Source organism: Choloepus didactylus, chromosome 3 (assembly GCF_015220235.1).
Source record: "Choloepus didactylus isolate mChoDid1 chromosome 3, mChoDid1.pri, whole genome shotgun sequence".
In the NCBI taxonomy this organism is placed as follows: Eukaryota; Metazoa; Chordata; class Mammalia; order Pilosa; family Megalonychidae; genus Choloepus; species Choloepus didactylus.
This window is the reverse complement of record NC_051309.1, coordinates 117,363,236-117,379,161: the sequence shown is the minus strand read 5'-3', so window position 1 is coordinate 117,379,161 and position 15,926 is coordinate 117,363,236. Positions and strand designations below refer to the sequence as shown.

Genomic DNA, 15,926 nt, shown 5'->3' with positions numbered 1-15,926 from the left:
AGGAAGATTAACGGTATAAATTTTGGGCAGTGAAATAGAGTCCTTCCTCAAGGGTCTGGCCTTCCCATATTTCAAGGGGTTCTGGGTCTGTAAACTGTCTCAAGTCTGCTAATTGATTAAGGGGCTGCAGCTCTCTGCTTTTGTAATTCAAATTAGACTTTTGTTCACGTGACCTAGAATTCTGCTCATACAGTTCAAACAAGAATTTAGTAGACTGCTCAGCTATTTTACTTTTAGGTATTCCATGATCTTCTAGCTAATGTCATAAATCTCTGGGAGTCAGAATGTTTTGACTGCTGCTTTGAGCCTGTATTCCATTATGGCAGCCATGCCCATCTTGTCTTTGGTGATTAAATGCTGCCACGTGGCTTTTGCCAACTCAGGATCCAGTTATTCCGATTGTGTTTCAGGATTCCAGCTCTGTGACAGCAGTTCTCACAGTAGTATCTGACCTACAGAGAAGGGCGACTACAGAGCTCTTCAGGGATAATGGAGCTAGTCTCACAGACTTAGTAGTCACAATCCTGGTAAAGGTGTGTCCTCTTGATGTTCCAGGGGTTAGGTGAGCAGGTCTTCCATGATAAATCCACTCTAACATTCCAGTCTCTCTAAGCCTTTGAATCCCCTCCTCTACATTATACCAGGGCAGTTCTGGCATTTTGTCCTTAGGTAATTTTGGCCACCTTTTGATCCGTGTTTCAGCCAACCACCCAAGCAAACATGCTAACGCCCTTTCTAACCCCTGGAGCTACAACATTGAATGCAGAATCTCTGCTTAGTGGGCCTGTGTCAATAAATTCAGCCTGATCCAACTTTATATTCCACCATTATCCCACACCCTTAATATCCATTCTCACTGTCTATATAAATTGGACAACTCATGCAGGTCTTTTGGAGTGTAGCATACTTCCTCATGGGTCACACTTTGTACCCCACCCTTCGGGGCCTGTTGAGACTTTAGTCTAATTATAGGTCTTGAAGAAAAGAGTGGTGGTGGGAGTGGGTCATGAAAAGAATTAGAAGTATCCCTCAAGCCAATTACCTCAGGACATTCCATTGCAGTTTTATCTGGTGAAACAGAATTAATCTCTCCAGACAGAGGAGTGAAGGCTGCTTTCTCAGGGCAGGTGATTACAGGTTTATCAGGCACTGAAGGGATACTCTCTTTAGGCAGAGGTTGGATGGCTGGCTCCTCAGGGCAAACTGGAGATCTGGAAGCTGTTTCCTCAAAGCAGTCTGGAGGTTGGATAGCTATCTCTTCAGGGCAGGCTGGAATTGGGGGGGCTGCTTCCTCAGGGCAGACCACTACAGGTATATGGAGCAAAGACTCAGCAGAATCCAGGATTTCAGTGTCCTCACTGCCATTATTATCAATCTATATGTCCCTATGCCAAGTTTCAGGATCCCATTCTTTGCCAATCAATGCCGTTACTTTAATGGCAGACACCCTGTGAGGTTGCAATTTTAGTTTACATTATAAATCTGCTGCTCGCACAATGAGACCCTGATTCTGGTTTTGAGAAATCTCAAGTCTGCAACCAAAGGAAATAAGATTTTCTTTCAGGACACACAGAAACCTTTACATCTGTCATATGGTGTTTTAAGTTTCAAATTTGAAGCCTTTAGCTCATCCCTTTCTGTTACAACTTTATCCAGTGTATCTTAAGAGCAACCAGCCAACATCATTATTCCTCTTAACTCCACAAAACTCAGTTAAGGTGTCCAAAACACTGTCACCCAGAGCCTTGCTTCATACAAGGGCATGATTAGGAGAATCAAATGGTGATATTTTGTGTATCTCCATTGCCGACTCATGCCATATACTGTCAGTACCTTCTTGATTATTGGAATGGAGTCATTAGTAACTTTGAATCGAGTAGAAAAGCAATTGGAAAAGCCTGTTATAAGATTCTGTTTCTCAAGAATGACTCCTGGTACCAAGCTGTATTAGTTAGGTTCTCTAGGGAAACAGAAGCAACAAGAGATTATCTGTAAATACAAGATTTTATAAACGTCTCTCACGCAACTGTTGGGATGCACAAGTCCAAATTCCATAGGGCAGGCAGCAAACTGGCATCTCCGGTGAAGGTGTTCAATGAACTCCTCAGGGAACACTTCACTGGCTAGCCAAGGAAGAAATGAAGATTCTCACTCTTTTTCCCTTAAAAGTCTTCAACTGATTGGATTAAATACAGCTGATTGAATTCTCTTATTGCGGAAGACATGACTTTCAGTGATAGAACAGTCACAGGTGCTGTCAATTGACTGATGATTTAATAAACCAGCCTTCTGGTTTCTTAACCAGCCACAAATGTCCTAGTAATGGTTAGGCCAGTGCATGCTTGACCAGACACTTGGACACCATCACCTAGCCAAACTGACACATGAACTTATCCATCACAGTTGATGAAGGAGGTAGATTTGTCTTTCCAGCTGGTGTAAGCTGCTTGTGAACAGGGACAATGTCTTGATCATTTTTATATCTAGAATCTACATAGTATGTGGTCCAAAGTATGATACTTGGCACATGCATAGTAAATGCTTGTTGGATGGGTAAGAAGGAGGAGTGGGAATGGGGTGTTCAACACACGTTTATCAGTACTTTCTATTTGCAAGGTGCTGGAATGCAAAGATTGATGAGACCCCATCTAAATTACTGTTGAATCACTTACAGTTTATTCTGTATCTGGGAGTGTGCTTGTATTGGTCTAGTTTTCTACAGATTACTTTTTTACTTCTCCAACTATTGCTAAATCCTGTGAGTAGATGTTGATAAAATGTTCCTCTGGTTATATGTATATATTGTGCATGTGTGTATACATATACACTCACACACAGGCTGCTAGAGTTCCTGATCAGGGTTGTTTATTTTTAAAAATTATTTTCTCATTGTCAGAATCATGCTTAACAAGTTCTCTAACAAGGCAGTTTCAGAGCCATGATGAAAAGCAGAGAAAATTGCATGCATTCTAAAAAAGAATAAACTGCGAAGATTGCAAACATTTTAAAAAATTGCTCTTTTAGACCTTTATATGACATTTACAAAAAGTAATTGAATATACCTGGGTCAGGCATTGTCAGACTACTTTCTTTTTTTTTTTTTTTTTTTTTTTTTAATCATTTTATTGAGATATATTCACATACCACGCAGTCATACAAAACACAAATCGTACTTTCGATTGTTTACAGTACCATTACATAGTTGTACATTCATCACCTAAATCAATCCCTGACACCTTCATTAGCACACACACAAAAATAACAAGAATAATAATTAGAGTGAAAAAGAGCAATTGAAGTAAAAAAGAACACTGGGTACCTTTGTCCGTCAGACTACTTTCATGATTACTACTCAAGGTGTTATTTATATACTTAAATGTAAATGTTTTTCTCTAAGCATACATTTATTATAACCACTTATGGGAAAAATTAGTTCAGACAGAGAACTCCAGGACTTTTAAAATACTATCCAAATCTTCTAAGCCGTTGGTTCTCAGGCTTTGCTGGATGTGATGGTTAGGTTCATGTGTACTTGGCTAGGTGATGGTGTCCAGGTGTCTGGTTAAGCAAACCTTCATCAGAGTTGTCGGTTTGCTGCCTGGCCTACAGAATTTGGGCTCGTGCATCCTGCCCTGTGGAATTAGGACTTGTGTATCTCCACAGTTGCGTAAGGCACCTTTTATAAAATCTAATGTTTACAGATATCCCTTGTTGTTTCTGTTTCTGTAAAGAACTCTAACTAATACACTGGACATTAGCATTACCCAGGGAACTTTAACAAATCCAGTGCCAACATTGTACCCCAGACCAGTTAAATCAGAATCTTGGGAATGGGGCTCAAGTGTTCCTGTGTGTAGCCGCATTTGAGAATCACAGCTTAAGAAGCAATGTTCTAATTGGAATTATTTTTTTCCCCAGCTATTTTTATTGTGACTAACCACTATTGTTGGGAGTATTGGTAATTTGAAACTTCTTGGATCCAGGGCTTCATTTTATGTTTAGATGAGATATTTGGGCTGTAGGCTTGTAGCATGTATTTTAGATCTCGTCAGTATAGTAATGATTTTAAATTCATGTTTATCATTCTAAACCAAGAATTACCCAAGCATTTCCAGGAAGATAGGCCATGACCAAGTTTGTATAGTGTAGTAATGTCAGAAGTTTAAGACAAGAACAGCATAGCTTCAGTTCAGCTAGTCTACTCTCTCTGGGGAAACATTGTGAATTCTTTCTTTTCCTGGCAGTTACATGGTAATGCATTTACAATAGGAAAAACCTGAATAGTGTGATTGTTTGGAGCTGTATGTACACCTGAAAAATGGATTCTTAAACTTAATCCACTCTTGTGGGTGTGAACCTATTCTAAGCAGGACCTTTTAATGTGGTTTCTTCTGTTATGGTGTGGCCCAGTATGGGTATTGATCCCATTACTGGAGTCTTTTATAAGCAGAATGACCCTCAGACAGGGAAAGAGAAAGCTACAGAGGGAGCACCTTATGGAATATGGAAGAGAAGGGAGAGGCCAGGAGAGGGTGCCATGTTCACTGCCATGTGACAGAGGAGCCCAGGACCAATAATTGCCAGCAGCCAGCCCCAGAACGCCAGTTTCTTTAGGGAGAAAGCATTCCCTTGATGATGCCTTAATTTGGACTTTTTCTTAACCTCAAAACTGTGAGCCATTAAATTCCTATTGTCTAAGCCAGCCCATTGCATGGTATTTGCTTGAGCAACCAAGGAAACTAAAATAGATTTTGGTACCAGGAGTGAAGTATTGCTATTGCAAATACCAAAAATTAGAAAACGGTTTTGGAATTGGGCAATGGGTAGGGGCTGGAATGGTTGTGAGTGCTTGATAGAAAAATTCTAGGTTGCTTTGAAGAGGTTGTTGGTAGGAATATGGATGCTAAAGGTACTTCTGATGAGGCCTGAGAAGGAAATGATGAATGTTATTGGAAACTGGAGGAAAGGTAATCCTTGTTTGAAAGTGGCAGAGGGCTTGGTGAAATTGAGTTCTGATGTTGTATGGAAGGCAGGACTAGAAAGCGATGAATTTGGATATTTAGTGGAGGAGATTTCCAAACTAAGTGTGGTAGGTGCAGCCTGGTTTCTCTTTGCAACTTGTAGTGAAATACAAGAGGAAAGGGATAAGTAGAAAACTGAACTCTGGAGCACAAAGAAACCAGAAATTGATGATTGGGGAAATTCTGAGGCTATCCAGATAGTGTGCTCTGAGACTAGGGCCAGAAGTGGCTCCATCAGTGACTGCCCTGAGCTTCTGGACAGCGAGTCCTCAGACAATAGGTCTTAAGGGTTTAACTGAACATGAAACCAGTAGGCCATTTCAGTGGAAGTCAGGATTGGAAATGCAGTTATGCAGGAAAGATTGGTGGAAAGTTATATTGTCTTGATGGTTTGGACCACTCTGAACTACAAGGAAAACTGACAAGTTTTTTGCATAATATGTACGAGTGGAGCCACTGCTAGCCTGGACTGGAAGGGACAAACTGAAGGAAGAATGACTTCAAGGGCAGAACCATGAAAGCAGAGGTCTGGACTGAAGAGATTTCCTTGGGCCAAGTGAGTGGGCCCACCCATGTGTGTGGAAAGGGCGAGTCTACCCTAGTGCTTGGAGGGAGTTGGCCTTCTACCTCATTGTTCAGGGAGAATGCTGCTACCCCAGAGCTTGGAAGGGGTGGGGCCCTGGGGTTTGCAGAGAGCGTGACTGACATCCTGATGCTTGGAGAATGTGGAACCTTTACCCCAGTGTTCAGGGAGAGCACAGCAGCTTTGCAAGCTGTTGGAAGAGGTGGAAATGCTGCTCCATCAGACCCCAAAGACAAAGCGTCATTCTGTAGATGACTCTCAGATCTTGAAATCTGATGGAGTTTGCCTTGCTAGATATTGGAATTGTTTGGGACTGTTCTAGTTCGCTAATGCTGCAGAATGCAAAACACCAGAGATGGATTGGCTTTTATAAAAAGGGGGTTTATTTGGCTATACAGTTACAGTCTTAAGGCCATAAAGTGTCCAAGGTAACACATCAGTAATCAGGTACCTTCACTGGAGGATGGCAAATGGCGTCCGGAAAACCTCTGTTAGCTGGGAAGGCACGTGGCTGGTGTCTGCTCCAAAGTTCTGGTTTCAAAATGGCTTCTCCCAGGACATTCCTCTCTAGCAAGCTTGCTCCTCTTCAAAACGTCACTCACAGCTGCACTCCCGTCAGTCTCTTTGAGTCAGCATGTTTTATATGGCTCCACTGATCAAGGCCCACCCTGAATGGGTGGGGTCACACCTCCATAGGAGTATCCCACCGAAGTCACCACCCACAGCTGGGTGGGGCACATTCCAAGCAAATCTAACCAGCACCAAAACGTCTGTCCCACAAGACCACAAAGATAATGGCATTTGGGGGACACAATACATTCAAACCGGCACAGGGACCCATGACCCCTGTTTTCCTTCTAATTTCTCTCTATTTGGAACAGGAATGTCTATCCTATGCCTGTCTTTCCCTTGAAAATTGGAAGCAGATAACTTGTTCTCGTGATTTCACAGGTCCACAGAGAGAAATTGTGCCTCAGAACTGATCACACCCATACCTGATTTAATGAGACTTTGTAGTTAGCATTGCTCCTGAAAAGGCTTAAAGCTTTTGAGATGTTGTGATGGAATGGATACATTTTGCATGTAGAAAGAGCATGTCTTTTGGTGTCCAGAGGGTGGAGTTAGGTGGTTCGAAGTTGTATGTACCCCCAAAAAAGATGTTTTTAAACTTAATCCGTTCCTCTGGGTGTGAATCCATTCTAAGTAGGACCTTTTTTTAGTGAGGTTACTTCAGTTAAGGTGGGGCCCAGGAAGCGTCTTAATCCTATTACTAGAGTCCATTATAAGCAGAATGAAACTAGAATAGGGAGAGAGAAAGCCACAGAGGGGGCAACCAGAAGTTGAACATCAGTGGAATATGGAAGAGAAGGGAGAGGGCAGGGGAGGCTGCCATGTATCTTGCCATGTGACAGAGGAGCCAATGTCTAAAAGTCACTGGCAGTCATCCTTAGAATGTCATAGTCTTCTGGGGGAAAGCATTGCCTTGATGATGCCGTGTTTTAGACTTTTTCCTAACCTTAAAACCCTGAGCCATTAAATTCCCATTGTCTAAGCCAGCCCATTGCATGGTATTTGCTTGAGCAGCCAAGGAAACTAAAACAAGTTGTTAATAGCTAAAGTGATCATATGTGGTTGTAGAATATATTTTTTGATACTACAGCCTTATTGTCCTTATTTCTGTTTTGCTTAAGGCAATAGTAGTTAATTTGTTTTGCCTGAACACTTATCTGATGGCAGAAGTAAGTCTGCAGAGCTTCGATATGGTCATGGATAATCCTGTGTACCTGATACATAGATTCATTTAGTGTCACTTTTTGCATTGAGAGTTAAAAAAAAACAAACTGGTCAAGTTTGATTTTATGTTAGGGTCCACTATTGCTGTGGACAAATTGAGATGTACAGGATCATCTGACATTGTATTGTTACCTTTTCATAGTCAATTTAAATGTTTATTTTAAAAAGTGACAAAAGAATAAGTACATGTTTAAAGAAGAAAGAAAGAGACTGTTCAGCTTAATTAGAAATTTTCTCCCAAGAAGGAAGTTTCAATACTATACCCTGTAGCTTAGAGGGGACAACACAAAGATACACTTCAGTATAGCAGAGACTTGCACTGAGGAAAGAAGCCTCTTACATGTATATATAGATTGATTGAAACCTGTTATATTTTAATTTTTGTTCCCACTCTATTATCTATTTATAGGTTTCACAGGGATTGATTCTGAATATGAAAAACCAGAGGCCCCTGAATTGGTGCTGAAAACAGACTCCTGTGATGTAAACGACTGCATTCAGCAAGTTGTGGAACTCCTACAAGAAAGGGTGAGAGAACACCAAAGAGGGCTTCATCAGAGAATAATTATACCCAGCTCATAACTTTCCCCCTACCTAAAAAAGAGAGTGATATGAATATTGAGCAACATTTGTATTTTAAATTCTCTGTAGTGTCACCAGTTTTCTCTCTGTGTACGTCACTGTATTAGATGTTGTAGGGAGCACCATTTTTGTATAATATATGAAACATCACAGTTAACATAAACCTCAGGAAGTATGGGAATCAGATGACCTTTTATTTTACCAGTGATTTTACCATGCAAATAACTAGTAAAGAAAATCTAGCCATGATTATGCAACTCTAGTAACTTGGTATTATTATATTCTCAAGTTGAGGTACAGAATTAACTTTTTCTAGACATTTAGAGTCCAGATTTTCTTTATGACTACATGATAATATCCTTAAGGTTGGATTTTAGGAAGATATCCTGTGAATGATAAGATATAATTCATTGCTATTATTTACACTCACAATGTTATGCTACCATCAGCACCAGGCATTTCCAAAACTTTACAATCAAATAGAAATTCTGTACAAATTTAAGCATTAACTCCCCACTTCTTACCCCCAGCCCAGCCCTTTGTTACCTATATTCTAGATTCTAACTCTGTGAGTTTGCTAATTGTAATTATTTCATAACAGTGATATCATACAATATTTGTCCTTTTTGTCTGGCTTATTTCACTCAACATGATGTCTTCAAGTTTCATCCATGTTGTTGCATGTTTCAGAACGTCATTCCTCTTTAATGCTGAATAACATTCCATTGTTTGTATATACCACATTTTGTTTATCCATTTATCAGTTGTTGGACACTTGGTCACTTCCATCTTCTGGCAATTGTGAATAATGCCACTATGAACATTGGTGTGCAAATATTTGTTTGAGTCCCCATTTTCAATTCTTATTGGTATATACCTAGTAGAGGGATTTCTGGGTCATATGGTAGGTAATTCTGTATTTAGCTTTCTGAGAAATTGTGAAACTGTCTTCCACAGCAGCTGCACAGTTTTACATTCCCTGCAGTTATGAATGAGTGTTCCAATTTCTCCACATCTTCTTCAACACTTGTAATTTCTGCTTTATTTATAGTAGCCAATCTGGTGGGTATTAAAAAGTATCTCATTATTTCCTTAATAACTAATGATGTTGAACATCTTTTCATGTGCTCTTTAGCCATTTCTTTATCCTCTTTGGAGAAATGTCTGTTAATTCTTTTGCCCATTTTTAATTGGATTGTCTGTCTTTTTATTGCTCAGTTGTAGGATTTCTTTATATATTCTGGATATTACGCCCTATTGGATATGTGGCTTCCAAATATTTTCTCCCACTGAGTAGGTTGTCTTTTCACTTTCATGATATTGTTGTTTGCACAAAAGTTTTTAATTTTGATGAAGTCCCATTTATCTGTTTTTTCTTTTGTTGCTTGTACTGTGGTGTAATTTTTAAGAAACGGTTGCCTAACAAAGATCCTCAAGGTGCCTCCTTACATTTTCTTCTAGGAGTTTAATAGTCCTCATTCTTATATTTAGGTCTTTGACCCATTTTGAGTTAATTTTTGTATATGCTGTGAGAGAGCTGTCTTCCTTCATCCTTTTGGATGTGAATATCCAGTTTTACCATTACCATTTGTTGAAGAGACTGTTCTTTCCCAATTGAGTAGACTTGGCAGACTTGTCAAAAATCAATTGGCCACAGATACGAGGGTCTGTATCTGAACTCTCATTTCACTTCCATTGGTCTATATGTCTGTCATTGTTCCAGTACTGTGCTGTTTTGTTGTTGTTGTTGTTTTTATAATCCACAAGTCTTTTCTTTCTTTTTTACACCTCTTATGCCATGATTTCATAGGGAATAGGCTCCAGTAGTTCAGGCTCCTTTCCACTGATTCTCACAAAGGTGCTTCTCTGGGTGGAGCAGGCTGGTGCTTTGGGTGAACTCAGGTACCTTTCTCTTTGGTTTCCTTTTTTTTCTGATCGATTTCCTTCACATGCTTCAAGAAGCTATCTTGGCTGTTAGAGTGCTTAATATGCTCAAAACATACATTAATTCTCTTGGCAAGAATCTTGCCCTTCAATTGTTTGTTTACAACGATACCAACAGTGTGCTGGGTGACATTGTAGACTCTTTCAGTTTTGTCTTGGTAACATTTGTGAGGCATTCCTTTTTGAACAGTGCCCAATCCCTTGATGTCTACAATAGCACCTTTCTTATAGAATTGCATATATATGGCCAAAGGAACAACTCCATGTTTTCTGAAAACATGTAGCATGTGCCTTTCCTGTATTCCCTTTGTATTTGTCATTTTGGTGAATTACTACAAGATGGCGGTCTGGCCAAAAGGGAGTACCATGCTGTTTTGACCACTGTAGCTTTGTAATAAGCTTTAAATTCAGGAGGTGAGAGTTCTCCAACTTTATTCTTCTTCTTCAAGATGGTTTTGGCTTCTTGGGGCCTGAAGATGGGCTTTTTTATTTCTGCAAGGTATGCTGTTAGAATTTTGATTGGGATTGCTTTGAATCTGTAAATCATTTTGGGTAGAATTGACATCTTAATGCTATTTCTCTTCCAGTCCATGAACATGGAATGTCCTTCTGTTTATTTAGATCTTCTTTGATTTCTTTTAGCAAAGTTTTATAGTTTTCTATTTATAAGTCCTTTACATCCTAGGCTAAATTTACTCCTTGGTATTTGGGTTTTTTAGTTGCTGTTTCAGTTTTCTAAAGCTCCTGGAATGCAATATACCAGAAATGGGTTGGATTTTACAAAGGGAATGTATTAACTTAGAATTTACAGTTAATAAATGAAAGTGTCCGAATTAAGGCATCAATAGGATGATACCTGGACTCTAAAGAAATGCTGCTGGCATCTGGGACACCTCTGTCACATGGAATGGTACATGGTCAGTGTCTGCTGGTCCTTTGCTCCTGGGTTTTGTTGCCTTCAGCTCTGATTCCAGTGGCTTCCTCTGTGGGTCCTCTGTTAGCTCCTCTAGAGCTTTTCTCTCTAAGCTCTCTCCAAACTTCTCTGGGTGTATCTTTCTGTCTTTCTCTCCAGATTCTCTCTTGGCTTTTTCTGTCCTTTATCCTCTCATAAAGGACTCTAATAAAAAAGGATTAAGACCCACCTTGAATGGGGTGGGTCACATCTCATTTGAAATAACCTAACCAAAAGGTCCCACCCACAATAGGTCTGTTGTTCACAGGAGTGGATTAAGAAAACATGGCATTTTCTAGGGTACGTAACAGCTTCAAATCAGCACGGTTGCTATTGTAAATGGATTTTCTTTTCTCCTCTCATAGTGCTTATTACTAGTCTGTGGAAACACCTCTAATTTTTGTTTGTTGGTCTTTTTTTTTACCGGCCACTTTGCTAAATTCATTTATTAGCTTTAGCGGCTTTGTTGTAGAGTTTTTGGAACTTTCTATATATAGGGTTATGCCATCTGCAAATAGAGAAAGTTTTATTTGTTCCTCCCCAATCTGGATGCCTTTTATTTATTTTCTTGCCTAACTGCTCTGGCTAGAACTTCCCGTCCAGTGTTGAATAACAGTGGTGACAGTGAGCATCCTTATCTTATTCCAGATCTTAGAGGGAAAGCTTTCAGTCTTTCTCCATTGAGTATGATGTTAGCTGTGGGCTTTCCATATATGCCCTTTATCAGATTGAGGAAGTTTCCTTCTACTCCTGTTTTTCTAAGTATTTTTTATCAAGAAAGGATGCTGGATTTTGTCAAAAACCTTTTCTGCAACAATTGTGAGGATTTTTTTTTTCCCTTAGTTTTGTTAATGTGGTGTATTACATTAATTGATTTTCTTATGTTGAACTACACTTGCATACCTGGGATAAAACCCACTTTATCATCCTGTATCATTCTTTTAATGTGCTATTGGATTCAATTTCCAAGTATTTTGTTGAGGATTTTTGCATCTCTATTCATTAGAGAGATTGGTCTGTAGTTTTCTTTTCTTATGGTATCTTTATCAGACTTTGGTATGGGGGGGATGTTGGCCTCATAGAATGAATTAGGTACTGTTCCTCCTCTTCAGTTTCTTGAACAGGAATGGTATTAATTCTTCTTGGAATGCTTGGTAAAATTTGTCTGGGAAGCTGTTTTCTCCTGGGCTTTACTTTGTTGTGAGGTTTTTGATGACTGATTCAATTTCTTTACTTGTTATTTGGTCTGCTGAGAGCTATTTCTTCTAGTCACTGTAGGTTTTTTGCGTGGTTCTAGGAATTTGTCTGTTTCATATAGGTTAATTTGTTCACATACAGTTGCTCATAGTTTCTTATGAGCTGTTTTATTTATGGGTCAATAATGTCCACCTTCTCTTTTCTGATTTTAACTGTTTGCATCTTTTCTCTTTCTTTTTTCTCCTTGTCAGTCTTGCTAAGGGTTTGTTAATTTTATTGTTCTTTTCAAAGAACCTATTTTTGGTTTTGTTAATACTCTGTATTGTTTTTATAGTCTCTGTTTCATTTATTTCTGCTCTAACTTTATTTCTTCTGCTTGCTTTGGGATTAATTTGTTCTTTTTCTTCTTCCAGATATGCTGTGAAGTCTTAATTTTAGCTCTTTCTTCTTTTTTTAGTATAAACACTTAGAGCCATTAATTACCCTCTGTTCTGGTTTACTAATGCTGCCATGATGCAAAATACCAGAAATGGATTGGCTTTTATAAAGGGTATTTATTTGGTTATAGATTTACGGTCTGAAGGCCATGAAAATGTTCAGTTAAGGTATCAACATAAGTATACCTTCACCGAAGCAAGGCCAATGGTATCCAGAGAACCTCTGTTAGCTGGGAAGGCATGTGGCTGGCATCTCCTGATCCTGTGTTGTGTTCCTCTCTCAGCTCCTGTGTGTTCTTCAAAATGTTGCTCTTGGGGTTTTTTTGTCCTCTCTTAGCTGCTTTCTAAAATGTCACTGTCAGCTGCTCTGAGGTCCTTCTGCTTGTGAGCTCTTTTATAGGACTTCAGTGATTAAATCAAGACCTACCTTCAATGGGCAGGGTCCATATCTCCATGGAAATTATCCAATCAGACGTTTCACCCACAGTTGACTGAGTCACATCTCCATGGAAACATTCAAAGGATTCCAACCTAATCAATACTAATACGTCTGCTCCCACAGGATTACATTAAAGAATATGTCATTTTGGGGGACATAATGCATCCAAACTGGCACATTCCATCCCCTGGACTCCAAAAGGACATGATCTTTCCATATACAAAATACATTCATCCCATCACAATATCACAAAAACGTAAATCATTTCAGTAACAATAGGTAAGTACAAGATCCCATCAAAATCAGTTACAGGTTTGATCGTCCTAAGGCAAAATTCCCTTCTAGCTGTGGACTTGTGAAACTTTGAACAAGTTATCTGCTTGCAATATACAAAGGAGGGACAGTCATAGGATAAATGTTCCCATTGCCATAGGGAGAAACTGAAAGGAAAACAGGGTTCATGGGATCAAAACTATTCCAAACACCCGCAAGGCAAACTCCATCAGATTTCAAAGTCTTGGAGTCATTTATACAATGATGTTTTATCCTTGGGGCTTGAGAAAGCAGGTGTCCAACCCTTTCCAAGAGCCTTCGCAACAGCCCTTTTCTCTCCAAATGCTGGGGTGAGTGTGCCAGTTTGAATGTATTTTGTCCCCCAAAATGTCATTATGTTTGATGCAGTCTTGTGTGAGCAGATGTGTCAGTGTTGATTAGATTGTAATTCTTTGATTGTTTCCATGGAGATGTGACCCACCCAACTGTAGGTGATAACTCTATTGAGATAATTTCCATGGAGGTGTGGCCCTGCCCATTCAGCTTGGGCCTTGATTATCAGTTTACTAGAGCACTATATAAGCTCAGACAGAAGGAGCAAGCTTGCTACAGCCAAGAGGGACACTTTGAAAAACGCATAGGAGCTGAGAAAGGAGCTGCAGCTTACAGAGACATTTTGGAGAAGGCCTTTGAAAGCAGACTTTTGCTCTGGAGGAAAAATGCCCCAAGAACAATTAAGAGTGACATTTTTGAGGAGCTGAAGCCTAGGGAGGAAAGTCCTGGGAGAAAGTCATTTTGAAACTTCGGAGCAGACGCCAGCCATATGCCTTCCCAGCTAACAGAGGTTTTCTGGATGCTGTTGGCCATCCTCCAGTGAAGGTACCTGTTATGGTTGGGTTCATATGTCAACTTGGCTAGGTGGCCTAGCTGCCTGGTCAAGCGGGCACTGGTCTGACGATTGCTGTGAGGATATTTGAGGCTGGTTAATAAACCAACGGGCTGGTTTGTCGGATCATCAGTCAATTGACTGCAGCTGACTGATGACTCATCAAGGGGCGTGCTTCCACAGTGAGAGAATGCAATTGGCTGGATTTGGTCCGGGTGATCAGCCGGTTTGTTGGCTCATCAGTCAATTGACTGCAGCTGACTGATGACTCATCAAGGGGCGTGCCTTCCACAATGAGAGAATGCAATTGGCTGGATTTGGTCCGGGTGATCAGCTGGAGGCTTATAAGCCCGGCGGTTAGAGAACCTTCACTTCTTCTTCGGCTGCTCAGTGAAGCATTTCCTGGGGAGCTCATCGAAGTTGCCGGTTCGTTTCCTGAGGAGTTTGTCAAAGTTGTCGGTTCGTTTCCCGAGGAGTTCGTCGGACGTCTTCCTTGGAGTTGACAGCTTGTTGACGGCTCTGCAGAATTTGGACTCGTGCGCTCCCGCAGTTGCTTGAGTCACTTTTACAATTTGATAATCAGAGACATCTCTCATTGATTCTGTTTCCAAGGAGAACCCTAACTAATACAACTTGGTACCGAGAGTGGTTCTTGAGAAACAGAATCTTAAAATGGGCTTTTACAATTTGTTTTCTGTTCTGATTAGATTCAGAGGCACTAAAGACTCTATTTCCAATAATCAAGAGGGTACTAACAGTCCATGGCAGGAGTTGGCAAAGGAAATACGCAAAATAGCACCATTTGATTCTCCTAATTGTGCTGTAGTACGAAGCGAGGCTCTGGGTCACAGTGTTTTCGACACTTTAATGGAGTTTTGCAGTATTAGGAGGTATAATGATGTTGGCTGGCTGCTCTTAGATACTTTGGATACAGTTGTAAGAGAAAGGGATGAGCTAAAGGCTTCAAATTCAAAACTTGAACGCCGTATGACAGATGTAAAGGGTTCCATCTGTGCCCTGAAAGAAAATCCTATTTCTTGTGCCCGCAGACTGGAGGTTTCTGAAAATCAGACGCAGTCTCTTATTGTGCAAGTAGCACATTTGCAGCGTAAACTAAAATCTCAACCTCTCAGGGTGTCTGCTGTTAAAGTAAAGGCATTGATTGGAAAAGAATGGGATCCGGAAACTTGGGATGGGGGCATATGGATTGATAATAATGACAGTGAGGACATTGGAACCCTGGATTCTGCTGGGTCATTGTTAGATTTACCTGTAGAGGCCTGTCCTGGGGAAACAGCTTCTCTGCCTCCAGTCTGCCCTAAGGAGCTTGCCACCCAACCCCCACCTAAGGAGATTAACCCTTCAGTGCCTGCTAATCTTGTAATCACCTCCCCTGAGGAAGCAGCCCTCACTCTTTTGTCTGGAGAGATTAATCCTGTTTTAAGAGATGAAAATGCAACAGAGTGTCCTGAGGTGAATGGCTTGAGAGATAATTCTAGCTCTTTTCATGACCCACCCCTACCACCAGTTTTTGCTTCAAGACCTATAACTAGGCTCAAGTCCCAACAAGCCCCAAAGGGTGAGGTACAAAGTGTGACCCATGAGGAAGTACGCTATACTCCAAAAGAACTGTATGAGTTTTCCAACTTATACAGACAGAAACCAGGGGAATATGTGTGGGAATGGATATTAAGAGTGTGGGTTAATGGTGGAAGGAATATAAGGTTGGATCAGGCTGAATTTACTGATATGGGCCCACTAAGCAGAGATTCTGCATTCAGTGTTGTAGCTCGAGGGGTTAGAAAGGGTGTTAACAGT

General features: G+C 40.4%; 1 protein-coding gene across 2 annotated transcripts in view; it reads left to right on the top strand.

Annotated features, from left to right (window-relative positions):
• Nucleotides 1–15,926, top strand: part of PAPSS1 (3'-phosphoadenosine 5'-phosphosulfate synthase 1) — a 157,231-nt gene that overhangs the window by 31,175 nt on the left and 110,130 nt on the right. For both annotated transcript variants that reach the window (XM_037830412.1, XM_037830411.1), the window contains exon 5: nucleotides 7,808–7,926. In XM_037830412.1, coding sequence (XP_037686340.1) covers nucleotides 7,808–7,926 — 119 coding nt within the window. The remainder of the gene's footprint in view (nucleotides 1–7,807; nucleotides 7,927–15,926) is intronic.